Source organism: Marmota flaviventris, chromosome 10 (assembly GCF_047511675.1).
Source record: "Marmota flaviventris isolate mMarFla1 chromosome 10, mMarFla1.hap1, whole genome shotgun sequence".
In the NCBI taxonomy this organism is placed as follows: Eukaryota; Metazoa; Chordata; class Mammalia; order Rodentia; family Sciuridae; genus Marmota; species Marmota flaviventris.
The window spans coordinates 47,777,380-47,804,010 of record NC_092507.1 but is presented as its reverse complement, the minus strand read 5'-3'; the positions used below and the strand labels follow the sequence as shown (position 1 = coordinate 47,804,010).

The 26,631-nt window shown below is 40.9% G+C and overlaps 1 protein-coding gene across 16 annotated transcripts in view; it reads right to left on the bottom strand.

Moving 5' to 3' along the window:
* Fggy (FGGY carbohydrate kinase domain containing) overlaps window positions 1–26,631 on the bottom strand; it is a 409,490-nt gene that overhangs the window by 93,077 nt on the left and 289,782 nt on the right. For all 16 annotated transcript variants that reach the window (XR_011708838.1, XR_011708841.1, XR_011708845.1 and 13 more), the window contains 3 exons: window positions 23,795–23,942; window positions 9,537–9,611; window positions 4,489–4,609 (listed from right to left, as the gene is read on the bottom strand). Coding sequence is in view for 2 of the 16 variants with exons in the window: in XM_027945053.2 (XP_027800854.2) it covers window positions 4,489–4,609; window positions 9,537–9,611; window positions 23,795–23,942 (344 nt within the window). In the remaining 14 variants the exon portion in view is untranslated. The remainder of the gene's footprint in view (window positions 1–4,488; window positions 4,610–9,536; window positions 9,612–23,794; window positions 23,943–26,631) is intronic.

Sequence of the window (26,631 nt, the reverse complement as noted above, 5' to 3'; positions counted from 1 at the left end):
TCCCAGAAGACCTGGAAATACCAGTCTGCTGTAAGCTCAGGTGAGTGGGCTCTGGGAAAAGCTCAGACCTGGGTTTGTTTCCTGATTCCACCGAGTCCTTCTGCAAGCTCCTTAAACTCTGCAGTCTTGGTTTCCCCATGTGAAATAGGGATAAGACTTAGCACACAGGTGCACTCTGAGGGTAAACAACAGGGCATACACATGGGGCACAGCACAATTCCTGGCCCATGGTAAACTCTGCAGAAATAGTGGCTGGCACTGTCAGAATTAGGTGGATGGGGAGCAAAGACTCTACCTGTACTTCACCTGGACTGCAAAGTGCAATAGTGGGAAGGGCAGAGCAGGTTGCTGTCAGCCATCTAGAAGGAAAGGATGAACACCAGGCCACAATGAAGGGTGATAATGGCCCAATCAGGAGAGGGCACTGTAGAACTTTGCAGAATCCCAGGAATGATGGGGGTATAATATGAGCCTGCCATTCAGACTTTTCCCTTGACCTGGGACTTTTTAGAAGCTTGCACCCGCAAACACCATTTGTCTCCCAGCCCCTCTTTTCCCTGCCAAAATTTCCCTATGTCTGGGTAGGGAGAAACTACTCCCAAATCCCTCCCCTTGGAAACCAGAGACCAGAGTGAATCTAATGAATCCCCTATTAGCTCTCAGGTTGCAGCCCAAAGTGCTGCAGGGCCAGACTGTCAGGGTTTGAACTTTGGCTTCTTCACCAACTTCGTTGTGTGATCCTTACTTCTCTTTGTGTGTGTGTGTGTGTGTGTGTGTGTGTGTTTGTGTGTTTCAAAATGGGATTCAAATTCCAGCTTAGGGTTGCTGTGAGAATTAAAAGTGCTGTTGAAAGTAAGGCACCTAGTGCTTGGCTTGGAGAAAGCACTAAATTAACATTAGCTGTAATGATTCTTGAAGTTTCCCTGTCTGTGATATTTCTCCTCATCCTTCTACCCTGGGTAAAACAACCGATTGCTTCCATCTGTCTCTCAGACCAATCCTACCTCCTCCACATATCTCCCCACTTGCTTTGAGCCCTGAAAGATGGGCCTTGTCCTCTGGCAACACCCTTGACTAGACTTCTGCTGGGCCACCTTCTTCATATGACCCTCAGTTTCTAGATACCACTAGCTCCCTGGAACTCTCTAACCCTGAAAGCTTAGGGGTAGAAACACTGCTGGCTGCCCCAGGGGACTTCTTGATGGTCCAGGTCTCCCTAACCTCTGCTCACACCTCTGTAAATTGATCCCTTATTCAGCTTTTCTCCAGTTAACCCGACTTGAGTGTGCATCTGTTCTCTGCCTGGACCTGAATGACCCTGACAACTCTGTCCTCTGGGTTCCCACTCTACTCTTTTGCACATTGGTCACAGGACCATGATGAGCACCTTTTCTGTTTTATAACAAAACCCTCCGTAGGGCATCATTCTCTTTTTGCATCCCCATGTTGTAAAGCACAGCACTTGACAGGCTGGTGTGCTCAGAGAATGCATTGCAGTGAATAAATGAATGAACAAATGATTAAAAGAATGAGTAAGACAGGAAGAGGAAAACCCCCAATGGATACTGTCAGTACTAAAAACAAAGTTTAGAAGAAGGAACATTTAGTCCCAAGTCACTGGGGGAAAACCTACAATTACTTAGTACACACCAAGTATTTCTTGAAACCACAGTTAACTAAGTGGCCGGGGCACCAAGAGATTCTTCCCAGTGTTGGCATTTCCCAAGCTGGCAAAGCCCCATAGAGCATGCTGTTCCTAACACAGGAAAGATTTTGCTAAAAAAAAAAATATTAAATTGCTTTTTCTCTACCATCCCTTCTTCCTTTTGGTGTGAGGCTGTCTGGAGGGGAGAAGTGATGTCATAGATACGGATTCTACTGGGAATGAGGCACAGAGTTCATTGTTAACCAACTCCCAAGCATTGACATATCTATCCCTCAGCACGATCTACATGAGAGAGATGATAACATTTCTGTCTTCCACAAGAGGGAACTGAGGCTCACAGAGGTAAAATAACTGGTCCTGAGTCACAGTCCTGGCTTGTTGTTCTTTCCACCACTCTGAACCATCTCCAAAGAATCTTGCAAATTCTACTGTGATTTTTCACATGTATTTCTGAGCATCATGTACCATGTCCTCTCTAAATCTTTCTTGGTAGGAAAATTAGAGCAATCACAATGTTTAAAAGCACCAAATGCACTACCTATCCACAGGCTGATGTGTATGGCCACTGTGTTCTCAGGGCCTTTTACAGGGACAAATGCAAATGTGTTCCTTTTTTTGAGTGCTGGGTGAAGGAGAGGAAGAGGGGGGCCTTGCCTGGAATGTGAACTATTTTATCTGATGCATTAATGAGTTTAGCAGAACCCAAAGCATTTAAAGGCAGATGCACTTTGCCATCACTTGTCAGTCACAGGCTTCCAAAAGCAGAGGAATTTCAGGCCAAAGAAAAGGTCCCTTTGTCTATAACTGTAACTGGTGCATAGTTAGAGACAAAGGGTCCAGTTTCAATCTGAATCCAAACAACCATTAACAGCCTTTTCGTTCAGCAGTCTGGAGAAGAGCAGTTTCCAAAGCCGAACTTTCAGTGAAATGGCTGCAGGCCTTGCTTCTGAGTCAGCTCAGGGTATCATGCTTAGAAGGTGACCCGTTTTCACAAAGGCTGGAACTAGTGTCGAGACAGTGTCCTGGTCACTCTGGATTGCCTGCTTTCAGGGGCCCTGATTTCCTCATTCCATTGAGCAATATGTTAACTCAAACCTGACTTCTATCTTCCTTCCTACATCCAGGTGGATGTGTTTTTGGCTATTTGAAGCTGGAAATTGGAAGATCATAAACCAATTTTAAGTCTGAACCTTCACTGAACCAATCAGCTGATTTTTAGATAAAACATGGTCATGGTTACTCTCCCAGGGAAAATTAGGTAATGTGGGCCCCTTTTCTGGTCTTTCCTCTTTGTGCTTCAGTCTTCCAGCCACTCTCTATGGTCCATTTCCACAGGTTTTGAACAGCTTTGTAAAGGGATCATCATCAAATGGTTATACCGGAAAAGTCAAGAAACCTGGGTCAGCAGCAGAGGGGACGGTGGGTACAGACATAACCAAATTACACTCTTCCTGAACCATCCCTTACTGGCTGTTTGACTTTGGAAAAGTCAACTTAATTCAAATCTACCATCTTCAGTGGTTTGTGTGTAATATCTATTTTCTAATTTCCATGTTATGGGAGGAGCAAATGTTTATAGGGTGATTCACACTGGCACATAGTAGGAACTTGTTAAATGGAAGTAAATTCTACACTTCCCAACCTGATAGGTCTACTCTTAGACTATACATTTTTATCAAATGTTTTCTAATTTGTGCCTCAGTCTATTTATCTCAAAGATGGGGATAATTAGCCTGTTGAGCTTCCTCTTAGAGTGTATAGGGATCAACAGTGTCTATCACATTAGATAAAGCTCTTTTCTGCAGGAATCTGCATGGCCTGGAGGAGAAACAGGATATGAGGAGGTGAGAGATTTGAGTGAGCTCAGAGATTTGACTTGCTCAGCTGTCAGAGAAAAGTAGCCCAGGCAACAGGGGCCAGAGAGGGTCATGATGAAGGCCATGGTAGAGTGGGATGATATCAGGCTGGGGAAGGGTACAACCCTCCCCTATTTCCCTCCCCTCTCCATGTTCTAGTGCCTGGCCCTCCCAGGGATGCTTCAGGAGACACTAGGGGAGAATGAGCAAGAGAGGTGTGGGTACTGCGTCCAGAGAAATGGGAGTGCAGGCCTGCCTCAATGCCATCAGCAAATCTCCTGTCAGTAGGGCCCTTTCCCTGGGTCCCAGGGGCACTTACTAAGAAATTGCTCTGCCACTGTCTTCCCTTGTCACAAAGGGCTCAGCCCATTACTCTGGATTCCCTCCATCTGTGTCATGATTCTGGATTCTGATGAGCTGAGAAGGCATCTAAGGATGGTGGGCTCCTTAGATTCAAATTCCCAGTTTGTGGCCAGGTCCCAGTTCCCACAGCATCTTTCTAATCACTTCTTCTAGATCACATTGGCCTGCACTGTCACAGGTTCAAAACTGGGCAAAGTTCCCACTGGGTTTTCAAAATATCCTATGATTTACTCACTCAGAAGTTCTTCAACATTTTGTTTAATGAGTCTATTTGTTCTTTGTCTTCCTCAATAGATTCTGAGCTCTGTAAGAGCAAGAATTATGTCTTTCTTCATATTTGTATCTTCAATATTGCCTACAATGCCCAAATCATAAGAGGTACTCAAAATTGTGGAGTAAATGCTGGAATCAAAATCTAGCTCCTACTGACCTCTCTCATCTCATTCAATAGTCAATTTCCCTATGATGAACATAAATCTTCAGAGTCATCTTAATAACTTGACCCGTCACCCATATCCTCCTGTTCTCAACCTGCCCAGCACTTGGTGATGTCCAATGGCTGCCAAGCCTAAAATGACTTTCTTTCTTCCTCCCCAGACTTACCAGTAATGTCTGCATGCATCTGCACAAAAAGAGGATTCTTGCTCAGGCCCCCACACAAGAAAAGAGTACTGATGGAGTGCCCTGCTGTCTCCATGGCCTCTATAATGAAGCGGGTCCCAAACTTAAAGGGAAAAGCAGAAGAAACCATTAGTATGGTAGCAAAAGTAAATGATAAGGAACATTTGCTAAGTGTTTTCCCCATGCTTGACACTGCACCAATAGCTTTGCACACACCGCCTCAGAAAGCTCAGACTTAGAGAGCCTGTGTTGCCTATGGGACACAGTTAATTGCTCACAGAGGGGGATTCCAACCTGGGCCTGCCTGACTCCAAAACCCTCTCAATTACTATAGCATTTACTTTTATCAGTAGTTACATGACACTAACAAAAACAGTTGACATTGTTAGCACAATTAATATTAATGCAGCTCACTCAAACATTTGATGAGAATCTACTGTGGCCTGGGCCTCTATGCCATACTGGAATGGAGTGATTTCAACGTTGCTCCAAAATGAACAGAGCTGGTGGCACCCGGATCAGTCCTCTTTAACTAAAGGGGAACTAAAGAGGTTTTTTTTTTTTTTTTCCCTAAAAAAATGTGCCTAGGGATCCAGTAGTAGGGCCAAGAAAAGAGGGCTCTAATTTCATCAAGAATGTAAACCTTACACTGACAAAGGCTGAAACCTTTGTTATCACCTGAAACCAGGTAATAGTTTTCTAATAATGAGGCTTCTGGAACCAGAATCCATTTCCAGTCAGTCTTCTGTGGCAAACACACACTCTGGCTGGCTCAGGGTTTCACTGCTTTTTCAATTCAGTTCTTATATCTCAGACCTTCTGTCCCACTATCTTCCTGATGTGAATTACCTTTATTCCTGTCTTGTACAGTTTATTAAATTTGGTAAAAACCAATACAGTTTGAGAAGAGGACTACTCTTCTACTATACAACTTAGGAATATGGGAGTGAATTTTAATGTACAATTCTTTAGTTTTGGCTAGGTTATTCAAATAGTTGAGGATGATAATTCATTTGAAAATTCAAAAAAAACTAGAAGTTCAAAATTCATAAGGTATTTTGAATAAGGATTAAAAACAAGAAGATGAACTGGAATGTGACCCTAAGGAAGCAGCCACATGGTGATATTTGAGGGTGACTCAGGAGAGAAATGTAAAAGAGGATTTTTTGTTGGCTAGAGAGTCCTTGAAATGTTTCAAGTCTGAGCAATCCTGGGAGATGGTAAATCCTAGGTGTGACCATGGGAGTGAATTGCTGAGGAGGAGGGAGGAACAGGTCAGGGAGATAGGAAGATGGAGGATCCAAAGGCCCAAGTGCAAGGTTCCAGATGGGGAGTCACCAAGAAGGCCAATCTGGCTGGAGAGAAGATAGAAGCCACTGTCATGGCTTTTGATAAGAGTGTGAGTGTCACTGAGCAGTTGGTACCCAATACATAGAGAAGAGGAAGTTTAGCTTGAGGTTAAGAAGATCAGAAGAAGGCCCAGATTTGGGCAGTCAGCACGCTGTAGCCTCACCTCAGACCCCAGGGGTGGGTGTAGGGCAAGTGCAGCTGCCTCCTTTGACCAGGCTGCTTGAATGCTGACTCCCCCTGGGCAGGGGTGCCTCTAAGGGGGAGAGAGGTCAGTGGGTGATCTGGGGTCACTTGGTTTGAAACCTCAGTTGATTTGAAGCAAATCAAGAGGGACAGGGCTGTCATGAGCAAAGGGCACAGCAGTTCCTGCCCAGAGGTCTTCAGGGTTTGCTGAAGGTACTCAGGAATCTGTTAAAAATATGGATTAGGTGAAACCTGGGCCTCCAAAGATAATCCACAGATGGTGTGTGTTTAGAAAGTTAAAACACGTTGTACTGCATAAGGCCAGATCCTGCTTATTGACTATGGCTGATTACCCCCAGATGTTCTTTCTTAAGCTTTTTTGGGGGTCATGAACCCCACTGAGAACATGATAAAACCTACTGACCTGCCCAGATAAAAAAAGTCACACACAAAGTAGTACTAAACATAACTTCAGGGGGTCAACAGATGCCTTTAGGTCCTCCAGGGATCATTTGATGCCCATAGATTCCAGGTAAGTCTGGACTGCTCTAGGGGCATGGATCCTTAACAGCTAAGAGCAGCAGTTTTTAATTTAGTATTAAAAAAAACAAAAAACAAAAACCGAGCTGTCCTTCAGGAATTTCACTTATTTCTCATATCTAATCTTTCTAAGACTCATTTCTTGTTTGTTAAATAGTAATAATAATACCATATTCATTCAGTTAAAAATTCTATGGAATATAAAAAATGACAATGTGAAAAGAAATAAAAAGTGTGGTCTGAGACTTGATAAAACAGTAATATCTAAGTTACAAGCTTGCTGCTCTAGGAAGCTGGGCTGGAGCACTGGTAAACGTGTTTATGGATGAGGACTCTTTCTGGTGATTAGCCATATACTAGGCACTCTGCTAGGCCCTTTCATGCCATTGCTAATGGTAAAACAAATTCGCATACTGCGCATTGTTACCCTGCTTAGGAGTTATGTAATTTCCCTAAGAACAATATGTCTATATGGGAAGAAGTATAGCTACTTCCCAATTTGCATGGGAATACTGTGCGAAACTGATATTTCTAAAACCAGGGAGGTGGAGCCACATGATTAACAGGCCTAAGTCAAGAGTAAGACAAATCATATTTCCTGGGAAAAGCAGAGGAAGAACCTGAACAAGAGGCACTCCCTGGAGGGGCTGTGACAGCCTTGCTCCCCTGTGTGGCCTGGTTGACTGGAACTTCCCAGTCTGGTGGTTCCTTACAGGGCATTCCCTTCTGGTATCCCAGACTCCCAGACTCCACAGTGTACTGCTCTACCTCCTGGAATGCCCCACCAAAGGGCTTTGTGCCACAATGATTTTGTGCTCACCTTTCTGGAAAAAATGTTTTCACTGAGAAATTTAAATTAAAATTAGGCTACTCCACTGAGAATGTACAGAACCGAATGCAAATCAAGAGACTTCAAATGCAAATAGTACTTTTTAAGGGCCTTTTCTGAAAAGAAAACTACAGATGAACAGGCTATGGATGAACTGGGTAGTTGACAGGTCTTTCAATGAAGCATGAGCAAGAATTTTATTGCATGGAGAGTTTTGCACAGTCTTGAGCTAATTTTTCTCTTTCACTTCATTCCATTCCTATAAAATACCAACCATGGGTTTAACTACAGAGAGGAATTAATTGAATTTATTAATGACAAATAGGTACTAAGGCAATATTCAGGACCAAGGAAACAAAACCAATTTTTTCAAGGTGGAAATTATGGGAAAATATCTGTTGTCAGACTACTTCATTAAGATGCACAGTTTTGCCTAAAATATCAGCACACTCAGATCCTTTTGCAAAAGACACCTCCCAATTCAACTGAGTCCATAATAAAACCTTATGGAGAAATCTGTCCTAAAATACCTTTCTTTCATGATTTACAAAGATCATTAAGACAACGGGCAAAATAAAACAGTCACTTAAATACACTAAGGCACACTCTTTATTTTTTCTCTCCAGCCTACATTATGTTTAACTTCACTTTCAAATTCTTGAACTTCTGCTGCAATGTTCTTACTGGGAAAGGGACCTCTGTGAGAAAATCCGGGCCAAATTAATGATGTTTTCTAATATGTGTTAAGTCAAAACTATTCTTGGGAATGCCAGAATGTTTATTTTATCCAAGTAGATTTTACAAATAGATCAAAGAAAATTACAGCGTGGTAAAGTAGAAAGAGCAGGAGCCTGGGAGTGACATGGAGAGAGGTTCAAATTCCAGCTACCATGCATGAGCTGTGTGACCCTGGCAAATAGCCTGCCCCTTGTCTGTAAAATGAGGACAATACCATTGACATATAGGGTTACAGTCCTAAGTCACAGAGTAAGACTGCAGTGCCTGGTACAGAGTTGGAGTTCCCAAGAGGTCATAGTCATTACCACTAAGAGGTGAGGACCCTGAGCCCAATCTGTTTGACCTTGTCCTTCACATCTACCTCTTAGCAGTATGCTCACAAAACTGAGCATTACACAGCTTTGATTTTCCAAAATTATTCACTTTAATGTAAGTGACTCATTTTGCTAAAAGACTTTTCATATAATAACGTTAACAAGTTAGAAAATAAATGTTCCTCAATACTTCCTGTATCTAGTTGTATGCCTTCCCCTTCCAGCTCTGCCATGCACTGGCTATGTTGCCCTGATCAACACTGAGGCTTTAGATTCTAATCTGTGAAATGGGGACTATAATATCTACTTTTACAAGGTTGAATCAGATAATGGGTATGTGGTATTTGACATAGAGCCTGGTATATAATAAATTCCCCCAAATTCTATTATGTATTAATACTACATAATCATCATCACTTAAAAAAAGAGTAGTAAATAATTGTCTTTACTAATGTAGGTTTTCCTTTTTCATCGTAGTGTTCACTTCCTGCAGTTTGATAGGTGGCAGAACCATCTCTTTTTGACCAAGTAGCTATGCAAAAAATAGTGTGACTAACTTCACTGAAGTGGCCAAACTATTAAATCAATAAGGAGTGGCTTCAGGAAAACACAATTAAGAGGTATATAATCTGAAAGGACTATTTAATCAAGTTGGCTGATTCCATACTCCTATGTAGTGGCATCAAAGAAGACATATTCCTTCAGTAGTTGGAAAGTTCTGTTCTCTGCTGTATACACATGGCACCTGGACAAACCTAAGTATTAAGAAAGTGCTTGGTGATGGGAGGATTAGATGAAGTTTAGATAAGGCAAAGTGGGCGGTGGGAAAGGAAGGGAGGGGGCATGATGCTCAAAGACTTTAACTCCTTTCAGTTTCACTATGTAAGCTTATTAGCAAATCAAGCAAAGACCTTTATCAACTTTTCCTTCCAGAAATACCCGCATCTCTTTTTGGCAAGTTCTCCTTTAATTAAGAAACTCTGTCACAAAAGCATCTGGTGTATCTTGGGAGGCTTGTGTCTCCGAGTACATTGATAATCCTAAATTTCCTTAAAAATGACATTAAAGTGTCTTACAGCAATGGCTTGAACTGTGGCCAGGTAGAGGATGGCAAGATCATCGAGGTCCTGAGATAGTTTCAATCCAGTGACCTGTAGGGAGGAAGAAGAAGAAAAAAGAAGGAGATGGCCAGAAGGAGCTGCCATTGATACAGAGAATTCCCATGAACTATGAACATGTTAAATGTGTTTTCTTGCAGAAACAAGTTCATATGCAAATCCCCCTTTTGTTAGTTGAACGTGGGATGCCTACTAAATCATTTAATCTCCAGACCTGGGGAAAAAAATGTATCCTTTCCTCCCCGCAAAAATGACTTGCCTTTGGATTAAGCCAAAACGAAACAAAATAAAATTAAAACAATAGGAATATAATGTTTGATATTTCTTAGCATAAATTATATATCTTTTTTTATTTAAAAAAATTCTTACAAATACCTATTTTCTGTGACTTACAAGCAATCAGCATGTGAACAGTGGCATTCTCATACTAGATGATCATATTCTGAATTCTGCTCTTGTCAGAATTTAGTGTAATAGTGCCCAAAGGGTATTCAGAATAAAGTAATATGTCTCCTATAAATGCTATACCTACTAAGGAATAATTTAGAATCTGTGGTTTGTAAGGGAATCCCATTAAAGTCAATCGGAACCAGATGCTTATATGGAATAGGACAATCTCTGAGAGATTTTAGGACTGAACAGGATGCTGGATTTGGGGGCCATCAAGACTGTTTACAGTCTCACCTTCACATCTTTCATTCTTCCAGGTCTTCTTGTGGAATATGCCTAGAGGACAAGAGCTGGTGGTTTCATCCAGCCCAGCATGAAGTTTGTGGGCATCAACCCTATCATTCACATTAGATTTTCACATTATAAAATTAATTCACATAACACTCATTTACTCAGGTTATATAGTGTATATGGTCTTGAGTTCAACTAGATGTGAATATGTAGTTTGCAACAAAATAGAGGTGAATGGTCTACCAAGATTCCTGCCCTTCTTCCTCTCTGACTGCATTTAATTTCCTTCTCTAGACTCTGCCCCTAACCAGAATTGGGCTATTGCAGGGAACAGACACCATTCAGTTACTCCAATTGGAAACCTGAGAGTTCCCTTTCTTGCCTTCTATCTTACTTTCCATGTTTAAATGTTCCAAGTCTTGCATGTTTGACTTCCCCTACCTTTTCTGACTCCAACCTCTATTCTCTATCTTCAGAGCTCTTCACTTCCCTAATTCAGGCCACTGTGATGTCTTTCCTGACTGCTGAGCTGGAATCCCTGAGCAAATCTCCCTGTTTTTTTAACAGTGTTCCTCTCTACAATGGAGCCAGAGAGATTGTTCTCTTGTGTAAATCTAATCAAATTATTCCCTGTTAAAAATTCTTCCTGTTGCCTTCAGTTCATGGTAGAAATGCCTGTACTGTGTGTGTATCTTCCTGAGCCCACCCCTGCTCACCTCGCCAGCACCTGTTCCTGCCCTTCCTTACTCAGCATCCTGTCCCCCTGCTCTTCTGAATCTCTCTTCCAAGTATGCCATGAGGGGATCCCTAATTTCAGTACAACTACCTGCTGATGGCTTATTCTTGGCAAATAATTGGGTACTACATAATAACTATGGCTTTGATTCTAACACACAGGCTGACAAAAAACTGGAAGAAAAGATCAGAGAAGAATTCTGAGGAATTCCTCTTCCCAGGCCAATTTTATAAAGGAACATCCCTCATGAAGTTGCACAGGGACCTAAACATATGGTAAGAATGCTGGAACTAGGAGAGAACCCAAACAATGCTGAGAATAGAGAACTTCATTTCACAGGTGAGGAAATGGTTTTCCCAAGGGAACCCAGAGAATGGAAACCACAATCTAGGTGTTCTGACACACCTTGCCTGTATCCTTCACTGCAGTATCTCTAAAGCCTAGTGCTGTGCCTGGCACATAGTAGACATTAAATTTACATTTGTGCTATATGTAAACTAGTGACAATTCAAAGTTTTCTCCTTTTGAATGCCATTCTCTCTCCCAGGATCCTATCCTTCCCTGTCAATTTATACAACTATAGTTGAACAATATTTATTACTTGGCTCTTCAAATACTCACAGGGAGGAGAAGATATGTGTTCCATACCCCAGGAGGAAAAAACACTAACTATGTGCTCTCAATTCCCCACACCCCACACTTACCCCTTTCAACCACAGGAGTGGCTTATATGAGATTGGGGTAAAGGCTGGGTCCCAGGCACTCATATGAGCCATTGTGTGAATAAGAAACAGGTACACAATCTAGGAGAATTAATTATAAAAAGGTATGGTCCTGGGGCAGGACCACTAGTCATGAATGAGTGTGTGCTTGCTCTCTTTCCTGCTGTTGTTATGTTAGGGAAGCCAACTGGGCCACAGCTTAGAGCTCTCTTCCAGAACCAGGCAAGGAGGCTGCCTCCCTCTGGCTTCCTCTCTCTGGTCATCAATTGGAAGTTGACCAGTCCATGATACTCTATGCACTTGATCCACAGTTGGGTTCTGAAGAACAGGTCTGGATGGATAATGTGTGATGGGGGTGCTGATAGAATTTCACCTTGTAATCAAGAGGTATTCCCCTATCAGTATTTATTAGAAAACTTAGTGCTTTGAATTATAATATTGACAATATAACTGGTTCTTCTCAATTAGTAAGAATCCATAAGTGAGAGGGGATGTGATGTAGTTGAATTTAATTTACTTAATCCCCAACAAATATCCATACAAATTTCCAGAAAACATTAGTATTTGAGCAGAAAGATATCATAGATACTTCTCAAAACTTCCATAGAGGAGGAGCTCAAAAATCATAGAGGAGAAATGGAAAGGTTTTTTTTTTTTTTCTTTTCCCTAGACATTGAGAATGAGGTGATCAATGTATGTTATGGCCAAAAGGAATACATATGGGTAACATAGGTTTTCTTTTCCTGATAACTAAAACACAGTTGTCATTCAAGGAGACAAAATTATTTCTGTGAAGAGTTCTAGAAGGTTTTTTTTACATGGATCACAATATAGGAGGTACTAACTATCAAAGGAGAAGCAGAGTACACATTCCTCCAAAGCCATTCCCAATACCTGCTGACCACTAATACCAGAGCCATGGTGCAAAACAACTTAGTGCAAGACATTTCTGTCTGAAGTGTAGAAGTACTGTGGTTTGGGATCCTGCTTCCTAACATCTCATCTGATATGCAGATGGAGAACAAAGAAGGGCAGATGACCATTAAGTCTATTTATCTCAAATTCCAGGAACCTCAGCCCTGCCCTGGCAATTCCAGCCTCTGATGGAACTTTATACAGAGTGCTTGCCACGTGGACCACTTGGGAGGATAAAGAACACCTGAGGAGCTGTCCTGAAGGAGAATGGCTGCAGTGTCCTGGGGGAGTATGGTTTTGTAATGGTTGAGAAGGCTGGGATGGCTTAATGGATCCACTGATAAGAGGAAGTGGGGAGGAAGCATATGTAGAAGGAGTGTGTTTAGAAATATGTATGTGCCTATTTTGAATATTTAGGCGAGACAGCCAAATGTATGAGGAAGCCCCCACTGGAGACTTGCAATGATAAGCACATTTTATTTATGTTTGGCTATTGTGTAATGGAGTGGAACTGTAAGAGAAAGCATTTAATTCATATTCTGAGACATGGGAACTGTTCGTATGGTGGCCAAAACATACAAACAACTAGAATGGGTAATTCAACATCCTAAATTATCCTTCTCAAATGGAAACCACAATCTAGGTGTTCTGACACACCTTGCCTGTATCCTTCACTGCAGTATCTCTAAAGCTTAGTGCTGTATTTATCTGAATACTGGGATTTTTAAGCTTAGAAAAGAAGTATATATAAATGGAAAGATGATGCATGTTAGAGCAAGATACCTGGGTTTCAATTTTGATGTAGCCTGACAATTATGAGAGTTTTATAATCTCTTTGAGCTTCATTTCTTTCATGTGAAAAATGGGGATATGATACCGCAAGGCCTTTTATGAGAATTAAATGAGATCTTATTTACAAAATGCCATGTTTTTCCAGCAAGCTGCAGTGTTGCAAGAGCATCCTCGGATGCCCCCAGTACCCACTGTGTGTACATAAATAGCACTTATTAATTGTTCATTTGCTTTCCCTCTTCTTCTCCCTTCCCCCTTGCTTTTATTGGTGCACTATACTTGTACACAGGTTGGGTTAATTTTGACAATCATACTTCCATGGAATTTTACTCCAGTTTAGTTCCCAGTGTCTCCTCTTTTCCTTCCCTTTCTCACTCCCTCTATTCCCCTTCTTTTACTACACTGGTCTACTTTCTATTCATCTATATGTTTTTAATTAGGTGAGATTCACTATGATATATTTATACATGCACATAGGGTAATTTTGTCAAATTCATTCTGTATTTCCTTTCCAGTCCCTCCTCCCTCCCCTCAATCTCCTTCTACCCTTCCCTCAGTCTTCATGATATTTGATCCCCGCTTCCCTATTTACTTTGTTCTAGCTTCCACATATAAAAGAGTACATTGAAACTTTGATTTTTCTGAGTCTGGCTTATTTCACATGGCACAATACTCTTCAGTTCCACCCATTTACCAGTAAATGCCACAATTTCATAATTTAATTTTTCTTTATGGCTGAGTAAAACTCCATTGTGTATGTATACCACATTTTCTTAATCCATTCATCTATTGATAGGCCCCTTGGCTGTTTCCATATCTTGGCTATTGTGAGTTGCACTGTTATAAACACTGATGTTGCTGTTCCCTTTCTCTTAATAAATGTTCATTCTCTTTCTTTGTAATTGCATTGAGTTCAACCCCATTCATTAACTGACTTCAAAGCAATAAATAGCATGTCTCTGGACATGCTATGGGAACCATGAGGCAATGAATGAAGGGCATTCTCGACTGCTGGCTGTACCCCACACAGCAGCTAGGGAGAAGGTAGGTTGATGATTAGCACTGAGATCCTAAGGCTAAAGATATAGAACCATCTAGGAGTGTGGAGAAATCATATGCCCCTGATGAGTACCAAGGGACAGGTAGCACAAATGTGTGGGGGACACATTTGTAAGGCTTAGACAAAGCCTTAGTCCTTATCAGCCTGTAAGTGTTCATTTTTTCTCTTAAACAGAAAGACAGATGGTAACACTTCACCTGGACTTCAGCTTGAATCTTGCTGCCACTTAGTAGCGGCCTAAACTTGGGGATACCTCTTAACACTTTACTGATATCCAAGCTGAGTGTAGGTTCCTGGGAGCTTACATAAAATGAATTTTGGTGTGAGCCCAGCGATTTGTGTTTTAGCAAGGATTTAATAATGCACTAAATTGTGGGAATGAGTATCCTAATTCTTGGTATTTTGAATTTTAGGTTCATGAGCCCTTAAAATGATTTAAGATTATTAATAGATGGATTATAAGTAGAGAATTTCTAATCTGGGTCCAAAATGCTCCAAAATCTGAAATTTTTTGAGCAGGACAGACATCGCAAGTGGGAAATCCCACACCTTAAAACTTTGTTTCATGCATAAAATTATTATAAATATTGGTATTGTATAATAAAAATGTATGAAATTCGTGTTTAGACTTGGGTACCATCCCTAAGATATTTCATTACATATATTCAGATATCCCAAAATCTAAATCTTAAACCTGAAACACTTCTAGTCCCAACGACTTCAGATAAAGCATACTTAACCTGTGGTAATTCAGTTAATTTTTTTCCTTCCTAGTTGTTAAAAGCATTGATGTGATTATACACGTTAGTCAGAAAAAAGGGCTTAGGGATAGTTTCCCAAGGGGTCCCTAAAGAATACAAGAGACAAGTAAAGAAGATTCCCAGTCCTGAGGTTTTTCTAGGGTCATCAGAGCTTGATGGGGTTATCCAAGGCTCAGGGGAATTTGTTGAAAGCTTTCTAGAACACAATGGAGCAGCAAAAAATGCCCTGTTTGCTCAGTCAATAATGAAGGTGGAACTGATGGACAAGGCAATGAGGAAGATCAGAGAAAGATTTATAGAAGGGAGGAGAGAGATTGAAGGCCAGGTCTGAAACAATCCAGCAGCCTAGAAGAGAAAGGGGGACAAATCTCCACAGGGATGTTGAGAGGATTCAGTAAGTGTCAGGAGTCCAGGCTAACACTTGGCATTGCCTAAAACTCATCCAGATTTGGGGGACTGCAGATGAATGCGCTACTACAATGTGGAATTCTAAAGAGATCCCAAAGATTCCTGTCCCTTGGTTACTCATATACTAATTAGGCACAGCTATAAAGAAACATGGCAGATGGAATTAGTTATTAGCCAGTGACCTTAAAAAAGGAAGATTATCCAGTTGTACTCACAGTAACTACATGAATCTTTTAAAGAATAAGAGGAAGGCAAAAGCATCCATCAAGAGATCAGATAGAAGAGTGAGGCAGAAAGGAAAACCAGAGAGGTTGAAAGTATGAGAAGGATTTGACCCACCACTGACGGGTTTGAGGGTGGAGGCACTGGGTGATGAGCCCAGGAATATCAGGAGCCTCTAGATGCTGAGAGCCCTGGCTGACATTCAGCAAGGAAACAGGGACCTTGGTCCTTCAACGGCTGGTACTAAATATAGCCAACAACTTGAATGTGTTTGAAAGCAGATTCTCCCCAGAACCTTCCAGTAGGAGTCTCTGGTTTTGGTCTTGTGAAAACTGGAGCAGGAAAACCAGTTGAGCCCACACAGACTTCTGACCCATGGAAGTATGTGATAATCAATATAAACTGCAAATTTGTAGTAGTTTATTAAAACAGCAATGGGCAACTAATGCACACACTAAGTATGGATGATGGGCTGAAGTTTTCACAACCTGTTCTGTTGGTGAATCCTACACCACACATCAGTCCATTTTCTGTTTGCCTCCTGCACCAGACACGTCATGCTTTGTTTGCCCTATATCTGAGGCTCTAAGTTTAAGCCATTTTGATGTGCTCATGCACCAGTATTCCAAAGCTGCTCTCTACAACTCTCCTGTCCAGACTTGCTGCTGTCTGAATGCCAGCTTGCTTTGAGTCTGAATGCCAGCCTGGATCTCATTCTTGGTCTTCTTTCTTCGGTTTCTTCCCACTGTTTATCTCCTGCACCTTCCCACTGGATTTCACCTGATTCCCCTCTCAGCCTTCTGTCATGCTACTCTGCCTTGTAGGAGATTCCTGTCCATCCACACTCTTCCTTTTGGTTTACTTATTTGCTGTATATAGGAAAGGCAATAAGAAAAAAAAATAGCAATAAGAAAGAAAAGTTTGACTCAGTGATATAATTTAAAAGTCACTAAAATGAGGAAGAGATATGATAGGCACTTTGAAAACAGAGAAGAGGGATTGAGGAAGCACAAAGTTCTAGTTCCTTTTCTTTTTAACTATTTTTTCTTTCTCCAAAGAATGTCAGTGATTCACATTTGAACTGACTGTTTTCTAATCTACTCTTTTCTCCTCTGGGTAAATTACTTAAATTCCCTAAGCCTCAGTTTCTCTCTTCTTTTAAATGGGGTAACAATATTATCTCACCAGGTGATTATGAATGTGGGTAATGATACATATGAAACAACTTCATGTCAGGTCCCTTAAATTGGCCTTATTATAAATCACAACCAATCGGTCACTTCAAAAATAAAGCATATTATAAGAAAACCAGTTAAATGACACTGAGGACACTAGTCTTTGTCACACTATTTGAGTTTTCATGAGCAAACAATAATAAAAAATGGTTGAATAAAACAGTGTTAAATAACAACAAAACAGTAACCAACTCATATGTAAGGGTCTTCCTGTTTTCAAGACTTACAAAGATATCATTCAAGAGCTGCTCCAGTTGGCTCAGCAGCTTCGGTCTCTATCATCTATCTCCTTATCAGAAGACAACATAGGGGTACAACCTCTGGCCTCTCCTGAGCTTGCACAGATACTCAGATGAGTTGCTGACTTCATCCATATCTGAATCTGTTAGCAAGCATCAGGCTAGGATTTGGTCTCTTAGGAATGGGCTAAGACCTTGGAATGCTTCTTTCCTAACTCTCAACCCACCATTGGCACACTTGCTCTGAAGACCAATGGAACAGCACAGTCTCTCCAGCAGTTTTAGTCATGTATGGGCCAACTTTCAAATCACAGTTCTTCAGAGAACCAGAAAATAACTTTTAGTTCTTGGTAGTGAAAGACTTCCAAAATGAGGCAGAGAAAACATATTTCATGCCCTGCTCTGTGTCCAAAGCAATTTACTTCTTTGAATGAGTATTTTGGAAAAGAATTAAAATAAGCAAATAAACCACCAACAACAAAACCCCTACCACCACAAAAATAAAGAGGTAATAATAATCTGTGACTAAAAACTAATTTCATATACAAGGAGGAAAGCACATTTTCAAAATTATTACCACATTAGCTGTATGGTAGGGCCCACCAGATTTGAGATGCTTCTTGTATTGGAGAGAAAATAAGGACAGGGTTCTACTACAGAGATAAATATCCAGACCTGCATGAAAAATGCTTCCTGGGATGGACTAGAGGTCTTCAGCTTCCTAGCTAGTTTTGTAACCGGAGATGTCAGTGGCTGGTGAGTTCAGTTAGTTCCAGGGCTAAGAGGGGTTCCTACAGCTGCAGGCCGAAGGTTCAAAGGACATTCAAGTAGGTGCTACCAGGCAGAAGCTATAGGAAAACACATTAGTTGCTGTGTGCCTGTCACTGGACCAACATCTCTTGGTTTGACAGTGACCTGGCAAAGAAGCTTGGCTTGCTCCACCTTTGATGTATGTGCTGACCTCATACAGCTAACATGCAAATGTCACACACTGATATGTTTTCAAACTAAGATGTAAATAGGTCCAATTTCAACATGTGAGTTTTCTTTACTTCTTTAGAATGGTGAAAACCATATAACCACTCATTCAAAATAAGAACAGTCACACACACACCCACCCCTAAGATTTGCAATCACTCCTAATGGTGAGTATTTGCCTCCATATCATGTATGACCATGTCCTTTCTTTACTTTAAAAGCATGCATTTCTTTTGTATTTAAAGAAGCTGGAATTACCAGTGTCAAATGTTTGGATACTGGGAGTTATTACTTATGCTTCTCCTTTTTTGGATGATGGTATGTGTAGCTTTAACCTTCCATACCTTATTTATCAACTGAAAGGGAAAATACTTACGTAAGAAGCTAATTAGTCCAGGTATCCTATTAAGCTGACCACCCCTATTTCCACCATCTCTTTTTAGCCAGGTGCTACAGGTTGATACTGTTATCACCAAAGGAAAACCAAACAGCTGGTGACACAGGAAGACAACTGTTGCCAGAAGGAAAAAATTCTATTTAGGGGGAAGATTTTTGGGTTGGGTCCTGTGCTTGTGTATGAGGGTAGGCATCAGAGTGGAAGACCTCAGAGTAGGGTCAAATCTGGAGTGGCAAATAACTTCAAATCTGAGTCAGTGAAGTTGGGAAGAAAGCCTAGAGACATTCCCAGGAGGAAACCACAGCTAAGACCAGGGTTAGAATAAAAATGGGTGGAAAAGTGACGAGTTGATGATGAGACCAAAGGAGCAAGGTCAAGAAGTGTGGTTCAGTATCAAACTATGTGTGGTGCATCTGTTGGAACTCCTTTTATCATCCTAGTTGCATTCTGCAAAGTCCAGAGTTATGAGTTCAGGCAGACTCATGAAGCTGTGCATCCTAAAAATCAGGATTCATATTTCTATTGAAGCTCTGCCTCTCCTTTGCATTGTGACCTTGGGCAGCAACTTTCATTATTCACTTGGTAAATGATTGTAATAACCGACTGAAAGGCAATTATTTGATGTCAGGTGCTGTTGAGATTAAAAAAAAACAACAACAAATAAGCCATAGACTCTACCCTCAAAATGTTTTTCTAATATATTAAATTTTAAAAAATGCTATGCCTTATGACAACTCTGATCTTCTTTTCATCCATGAAAATTATGGTTCATATTGCTTTCAATGTAGGTTTTGATTTGTTTATTGCATTTTTATTTGTTTTATGTCTTTGTCATTTCTTGTCCCTCTCACTGTGTTGTCTTTTCATCTTAACTTTTCCTGTAAGTTTATGCCCTACCCTATTTTAGAGAGATATGCCTTTTAAAAAAACCTCTAGAATATACCAAGAAGTTCTCCAATATTTTCTTTTGTTTTCAGTAATAAGTTTCAAGAGAACTTTTTGTAAGTGTTTTAAATGGTATTTCTTTCTTCTTTGTATGCAATGCTTTTCCCTGTGGGGCTCACTTTATTATTTTTTAAAATACACCCCAATTAGGAGCTAGGCCTATTCAATATTTCCCAGAACACAGGACACATGATTCACTCTCAGCCCCATTCACTGTACACTTGATTTGCTTCTTTGGATCTCCAACTAGATGCCAGTGACCAGAGTGCAATGGTTTTTTATCTGTGTAGCTTTATAGGACTGAGGAAGGTCACTGTTAACTGACTTCCTAACCTTAGAACAATCCTTCTTCCAAATTCACAGAGCTGTCAAGGCTTTTACTGTGTCTGCCCCAGAAGCAGAGTTTTATGCAGGAGGCTTAGAATGCAAGTCCTTGCCTTGATTCTGACTCATACTTCCGGCCCTTTGGCAGCTTTCAAACAGATTGAACTGAAAGGAAGATAGGGAATGTTTCAAGTTGTGGGGGGAATCTAGGAAATGAAACTCACTGTCTGCTTCTAAAAATCAATACAAAACAAAACAATACAACATAACCAAGGGCAGTAGAGAAGAAGGGTAACTGTCCTGTTTTTAGGCTTAAAACAGCTGTGTGCTTGCAGCTAGGGAGCAGAAGGTGGAGAGAGACTTTGTTCCTATGTCCTATAGCATGTTTATCAATCAAGCTGAATAGTCTTCCAGATTCTCAAAGATCTTCCCAGATTCTTTTTGGGAATCTCAAACCTAGTTTGCCTAGTTGAGTATCATTCTAATTTTCAAACCCTCCATAAGTTTATGCCACTTTTACTTCTTCACTGGTATTTTCAAGTAGAGAAAAGCTGTGTCAGCTCACCAGAGAGGTGCCCTTTAAAAAAACAAAACAAAACAAACAAACAAACAAAAAAACCCCAACAACAACAAAGTGAGAGATTGGCTAAGCCATTCCTTTGGCTTGCCCACATGTCCATGCTGCAAGGCTCTCACTATGGAATGGTGATGGACACACCCACTCATACATGTACAGTAATGATTTTGCACATTTTCATGTGAACTTAGGACAGATACTTTTCTTCTTTCCATTTTCTGAGCTTAGCATAGACTTGTAAATATTAGGTATTCATTAAAAAGTGAATGGATGGATGTTTAACAAAGGTTTGGGGAGAGTCAATGGATGAAAGAGTAATGAACTGGGAGGATAGGATGCTGTGGAAGCAGAAGAGCCCAGGGACTCCAGAGTGTCTCTGGGAACACACTTTCTTTCATTTTTCCCCAAGAAAAAATATGCTAACTGTAATCTATCATGGGTTAGACAAATGAGGAGCCAAATTGTGGCTATTCATACATTCGCGCTCTCTCTCCTTCTAGGACACTGTATATACCATGTTTCCTTGGCCCCTGAATCCTCTTCCCTCCTTGACTCAGGGTTAACCTTGCTTCCTATAAGAAGCCTTTCCTGACCATGAACACCAGATCTAATCTTCTTCCATGCATCTACAGAGCCCTGGCAATGAGTGATACCAGGAACTTGACCCCATCTTCCCACTACCTGTTTGTCTGTCCCCCAAATGTTCCTGAGTGCTGTAAGTCTAGTTACTTTTATATCTCCCACCAACTATAATAGGGCCTGCATTTGTTTGATGGACAAAGTATGACAAAATGGGAACTTAATTTACTTGGATATTAATATTAGTACTAACCACTTATATAAACAGCATGAATCAGTAGCTATCAAATCCATTTGGTATTAATAAATTGTTCATATGTTTATTTTTTCTAGAGCCATAATGGCCTCTTTATTCTCTCCATGTTGACAATAAATTATCATTAAGCACTTATACTATGTGCCTAGAGAAATGACTCAGGAGCCAAAAGAAGAAACTGTATATGGTTCTTCCCTCCTGGGGTTTTTCTGACTATTCTAGTTGCTCTCAGTGTTTCATGGAGTACTTCCTAACCCCTTTAAACCTGTGCAATGAGTATAGAAATTATACCTTATTTTATCTGCAACGGAGCTTGGCACACTGCAGACATCCAGTAAATATTTATTGAATGAGCCCTGAAGACAGGACTGGCAGAAAGATATAACATATGATAACAGAGAGGTTCTAGCATATAATTTGTAATAACATTACAGGTTTTGCCAAAAGAATATAAGATGATTATAGAAAAGTTTTGGAGGGGGGTATTTCAATGTTGTTCAAAATTGTATTGAAAGAAAGATTTTGGAAAAAGCTTTAGCCCAGAATTGCCTTCCTTCTGTCATATCTAGGTCACCTTCTTCTAGTGTTGTGATGCAGCCTGGCTTAAAGATAGCTACTGCAGGGTGAGCCTAACCCCAAGGATAGTTATAGAGGGAAATCGCTGCTAAGAACATCAGGAGACATGTGAGATACATTTGCGAGGCAATATAACTTCTCTACAAAGTAAACATTACAAGATTTCTAGATATAATTGGCCATATGTCCCAATGCAAGAAGTCCCTTTTGGCAGTATATATTTATTCTAATGAGACAGACATTCCTGGAAATACTCTGACTCCTGTGGAATTTCACTTTGCATTGGGTCAACTTCATTAGAATACCCTTAAAATGCTAATTCTTAGGTCTCCGGATGTCATGCTTGGTTTTCAGAAACACACAAAAACTACTGGGAAACTTGGTGCCTGACACTCTGGGTACTAAGTCTGGGTACAATGGATGTTGGCAAGGGCAGGCCCCCAGGCCAGTGTCACTCCAGAGCCCTGATAATTTTATGTGCAACCCTTCTATGTTTTGGAGTCATACTAAGAACTGGTCAAGCTTCTTAACTTCTTTAACACTTTAAATGTTTATCTGTATTTGTTTTTTGATATTTGTCTCTAATTAAGGCATTATTTTTGTACTATATTAAACCATTCTTTCCCCATCCTCTGTTTGTAAGTGGAATTGGTCATAACTGAACCTGTTGCTACACAGCTATCTTTTTCTGCCTCCACTGGTCAATAAAGAGATCCAGTTTCTTTTGTGTTTTATGGGCATGCCTTATAGACTGGAGGCAAAAACTTTTGCCCTGTCCAGTTTTCTTTTCTCTTCACTATGTCTCACTTTTATTTATGGAAGTTGATCATATAAACTAGGTTATGAAAATAAAGTTCAGATCTTCCTGTTGGCATCATAAAAGTATTTAAATAATCTCAGTGAAACTAACCACAAACTCACAGTATTGTGAAAGTTCCTGAAGCCAGCAATCTTGATTCACGGGTCAGGCTGCCACTGTTTATCTGCCATGCATTGCTCTGACTTCCCACTTTAATTTCCCTTATACCTACTTCCAAACTTATTGGCACCTTCATGGGTTTGACATTCATGGTTCTTACCTGGCCCCTGGGAACCAAAACTCAGCTCTGCTTCTCTAACTTTAACCTTCCTCAACCATCCTTGAACATGATTCCTGATGGCCAGATGGTACCTGGCCACCTGATCCCACCTGGCCTCCAAGGTATTATCTCTCTGCTTTTTTAGGCAGTTGTGAGCTTACACACCAAGTTCATTCTGGACTGTCCAGAAGAGCTCAGAATCTCTATGCTGAAAGTGATCTTTATGACCAGTAAGGGTGAAATTTATTCTCCAACCTAAGTTATTAATTGTATTTATTTTTACCAAAGTTTAATCTAAAACCCTAAATATATTGGCATAGGCTCTGAAGAACCCTGACTCAAAGCCTAGGTGATGTGTAGCTGGGGCACACAAGACCATGGGTGGTAGCATTTACCACTGACTCACCAGGTGGCCTGGAGATGGAGATGGAAAACATGAATTTATGAAAATTACATGGGAACAACTTTCAGCCACTCCACAGACAAAGAGGCAGCAGTAGCTGAATGTAGGAAATACTACTTAGAATATGATCAAGGTTGGCTCGGGAACAATAAGAACTTTCAGCAGATCCTCCCAGGGAGCCCCAACAGAAACACATCTGCAAGGAACCAGTGCACTCTTGGCCTATTCTGTTTCATTTGTCCTTTTTCTCTTTCTCCCTACTTTGATTCCTCCAAACTTTGTAGTTGTTTGGCCTGCCTTCACCTTGGTGCAAGGACTGGCTGTTACTTACCATGCCCTTTAGTGTCAGATCTGCTAAGGGAGACCGGTTGCCATGGAAATCTGGCCAAACATGCAGATCAACAGTGAGGAAACCCACAGGCTCAGCCTTCTTAATCAGATCCAGGTGACTATTCAAATATGCATATATACTCTGGCATCTGGAAGAGAAATGGATTTTGTTTTTAAAAGGGGGGGGGGGAAGGGTTGGAGAGCAAATTGTTCTGTAGAAAGAAACCATTTGTACTTCCATATCAGACCCAAGAAAGTAAAGCAGATTCCCAAAACCTCTGAAAAGAAACTAGCCTACCATGCTCTCAGATCACACTGTACTTTCATCAAGAAAGGGCAATCTGTCCTGGAGGCAAGCAGGAAGAGTTAGAATCAGAAGGCCAGATCCAGGAATGGTTTTACTTCTGATAGGTGTATAACCATGAGAAAGCTTTTCAGACCTTTGGAACTCATCTGTGAAAACAGATATCACAATCCCTGTCCAACTTACCTCATAGGGTTATTCTGAAGATCAAAGAAGATTATATATGCAAAGGCTGCATTCTGTAAACTCTACAATATGGTACATATGTAAAGGATTTATTAAAATCAGTCTTTGTAATTGTAATAATAATAATAATGATGAAATGACAAATGAACACAAATACATGTTCCTGGTCTCAATATGGGAATTTGCTGAGAAAGTGACTGAAAGTCATGAATGCAGTTAGGATCAGGAGAAAGAGACCTGATTTCCAACTGTAACCATTAAATGACATGGTGAGAGTTCTTTCCCCTTTTTAAGCCTTGATTTCTTCATGAGGGAATCAGACCAACTCCCTCATTCTTCATACTTTCAGTCTTGAGAGGACAGCAGAGGAAAGACTATAGTCTTGGAAGTCAAGCCAGAGCTGGGTTTAGGTCTGGTTTCCTCTTGTCCCAGCTGGGAAGTAAGACTTGGCCTCTCTGAACTGTAATTCCCCATTCACAAAAGAGGTATAAGGATCCCTCCTTCACTGGGCTAAATCTTACTGCATGGCACAAGGATGAAAGCTGGCTAGCTGGGCCCTCTCTAGAGGGGCTGCCTTCCAAAGTGCTGAACCACTGATCCCACAAGAAAGTGGAAACATCAGTTTGGCATCTCTGCCACTTCCCACTGGTGTCCTTGGAACTACAGCTATAAAGGTTTAAAACCTGGCTTGAATAATGTCAGAAAAATGTATAGGAAATCAATGTCCAAAGGAGGTTAATATCTAAGACACTTCAGACAATATTTATGACTTGCATTTGTAAAATGTTTTAGAAGTAAGGCTCAGTGATTTCTAGTTCTAGTTTTGTGATACCAGGAGTCCCCATGGATCCCATGAAGTTCCTGTAAGTTTTCTAAACTAAGTGTAAGGAAACAAACTAATAGGTGGAGTCTTGCTTTTCAACCCCCTCCCCCTTTATCACTGAAACCAAATACAGAGATGTAGAAAAGCAAAACTGCCCCTGCATGTGTACCAGTGGGTGTGTATCAACTCAAAAATGTGTATGTATGATGTGTGCTGGGTGGAGGCAAAGGCAGCCCCACCTAACACCAATCTCTTTGCTTCTTGCTATAACACCTCTGCCTCCAAACACATCAGGAGGAGTGACATCTGACCAGGACAAGGCTCAACACCCACAGGGCAGCAGCTGCTGTTCCCTGAATCTGCACCAGGCTTCCACCCATGGTCCCGGGAGAGAGGCATCACCAATCCCCCTCTATAGAGAGGACATTCAGAGAAGTGGAGAGACAGGACCAAATCCAAACGAAAATCTTTCTTGGTATGATTCTGAAGTCAAGTGCTTCCTGTATCTTAGGTTCAGAATTATTTGGCAAAGCCTCCCCACTCAAGCCTTATTTTAAAATATGCCATTATGGTTTTAGGAAAGGATTCTTGAGGCTTCCGTGGCAGGTGGGCCAGAGCAATATATGGAGGCAGAATATGATCACATCCTGGGTTTCCATCTCCCAGCTCCACATTCACAACAGAAGACTGGAACATCCTTTCTAGCCAGAAGCCAAGTGTTTACCCTAACTCCAGCCACTTTCCATTTCAGAACAGTGACAATGCTTTTAGAGTAAAGGGACTTTTATTTTATTTTTTTAAAAGAAGTGCATGTCTATAAATCTTTTCATTCTGCCTCTCAAGGAATCTCAGAGCAGGGCATCTGGTTTCAGACATCTGGGTCAATAAGAACCTATAGGCCTAATTACTATTGATTCGTCATTGTCTCATTTACTGTGGGCCTTTGCAAACAGTGAGATTCATTTAGCCTCTACATATATGGTCACTCACGCACTAATGAGATCCCTGGGGGATGGGGCATATGCTTACCCCTTTGACTCCTAACCTCCTCCCAGCTGTGTGTTTATTCTTTGGATTCAGCCATTCCCCTACATGTTTTTTCAATTATACCTTACCATGTGTGCTATCTGAGTATATCATTCAAAATGAAATGCACTTGGAAGACATTAAAATAACTAATGCACATCATTATTCACATAATTTTAACCTTGCATGATGCTTTTTTTGGTTCTGACTTTGTTTCATTTTGTATGTTTTATCAATTCCCTTTCAAATGGCAGTCTGCCCTTCTCCAACTAGGGAATCACATATTAATTGTGATCCCAATTGAATCGTTCTCCCTCCCTTTCATGAACTCCAGGCTCATATATCTGATCTCAGAGAGAGTTCTGTCTGTCCAAGTCCCACTGGGGTATGATGGAAAAAACACTTGCAACACCCATGAAGTGACTTCATCATGTACCAGCTGGATGAGCAGGCCCATCAACCTGAGTCTAGTTTACTCTTTTGCAGTTAGGCTAATACT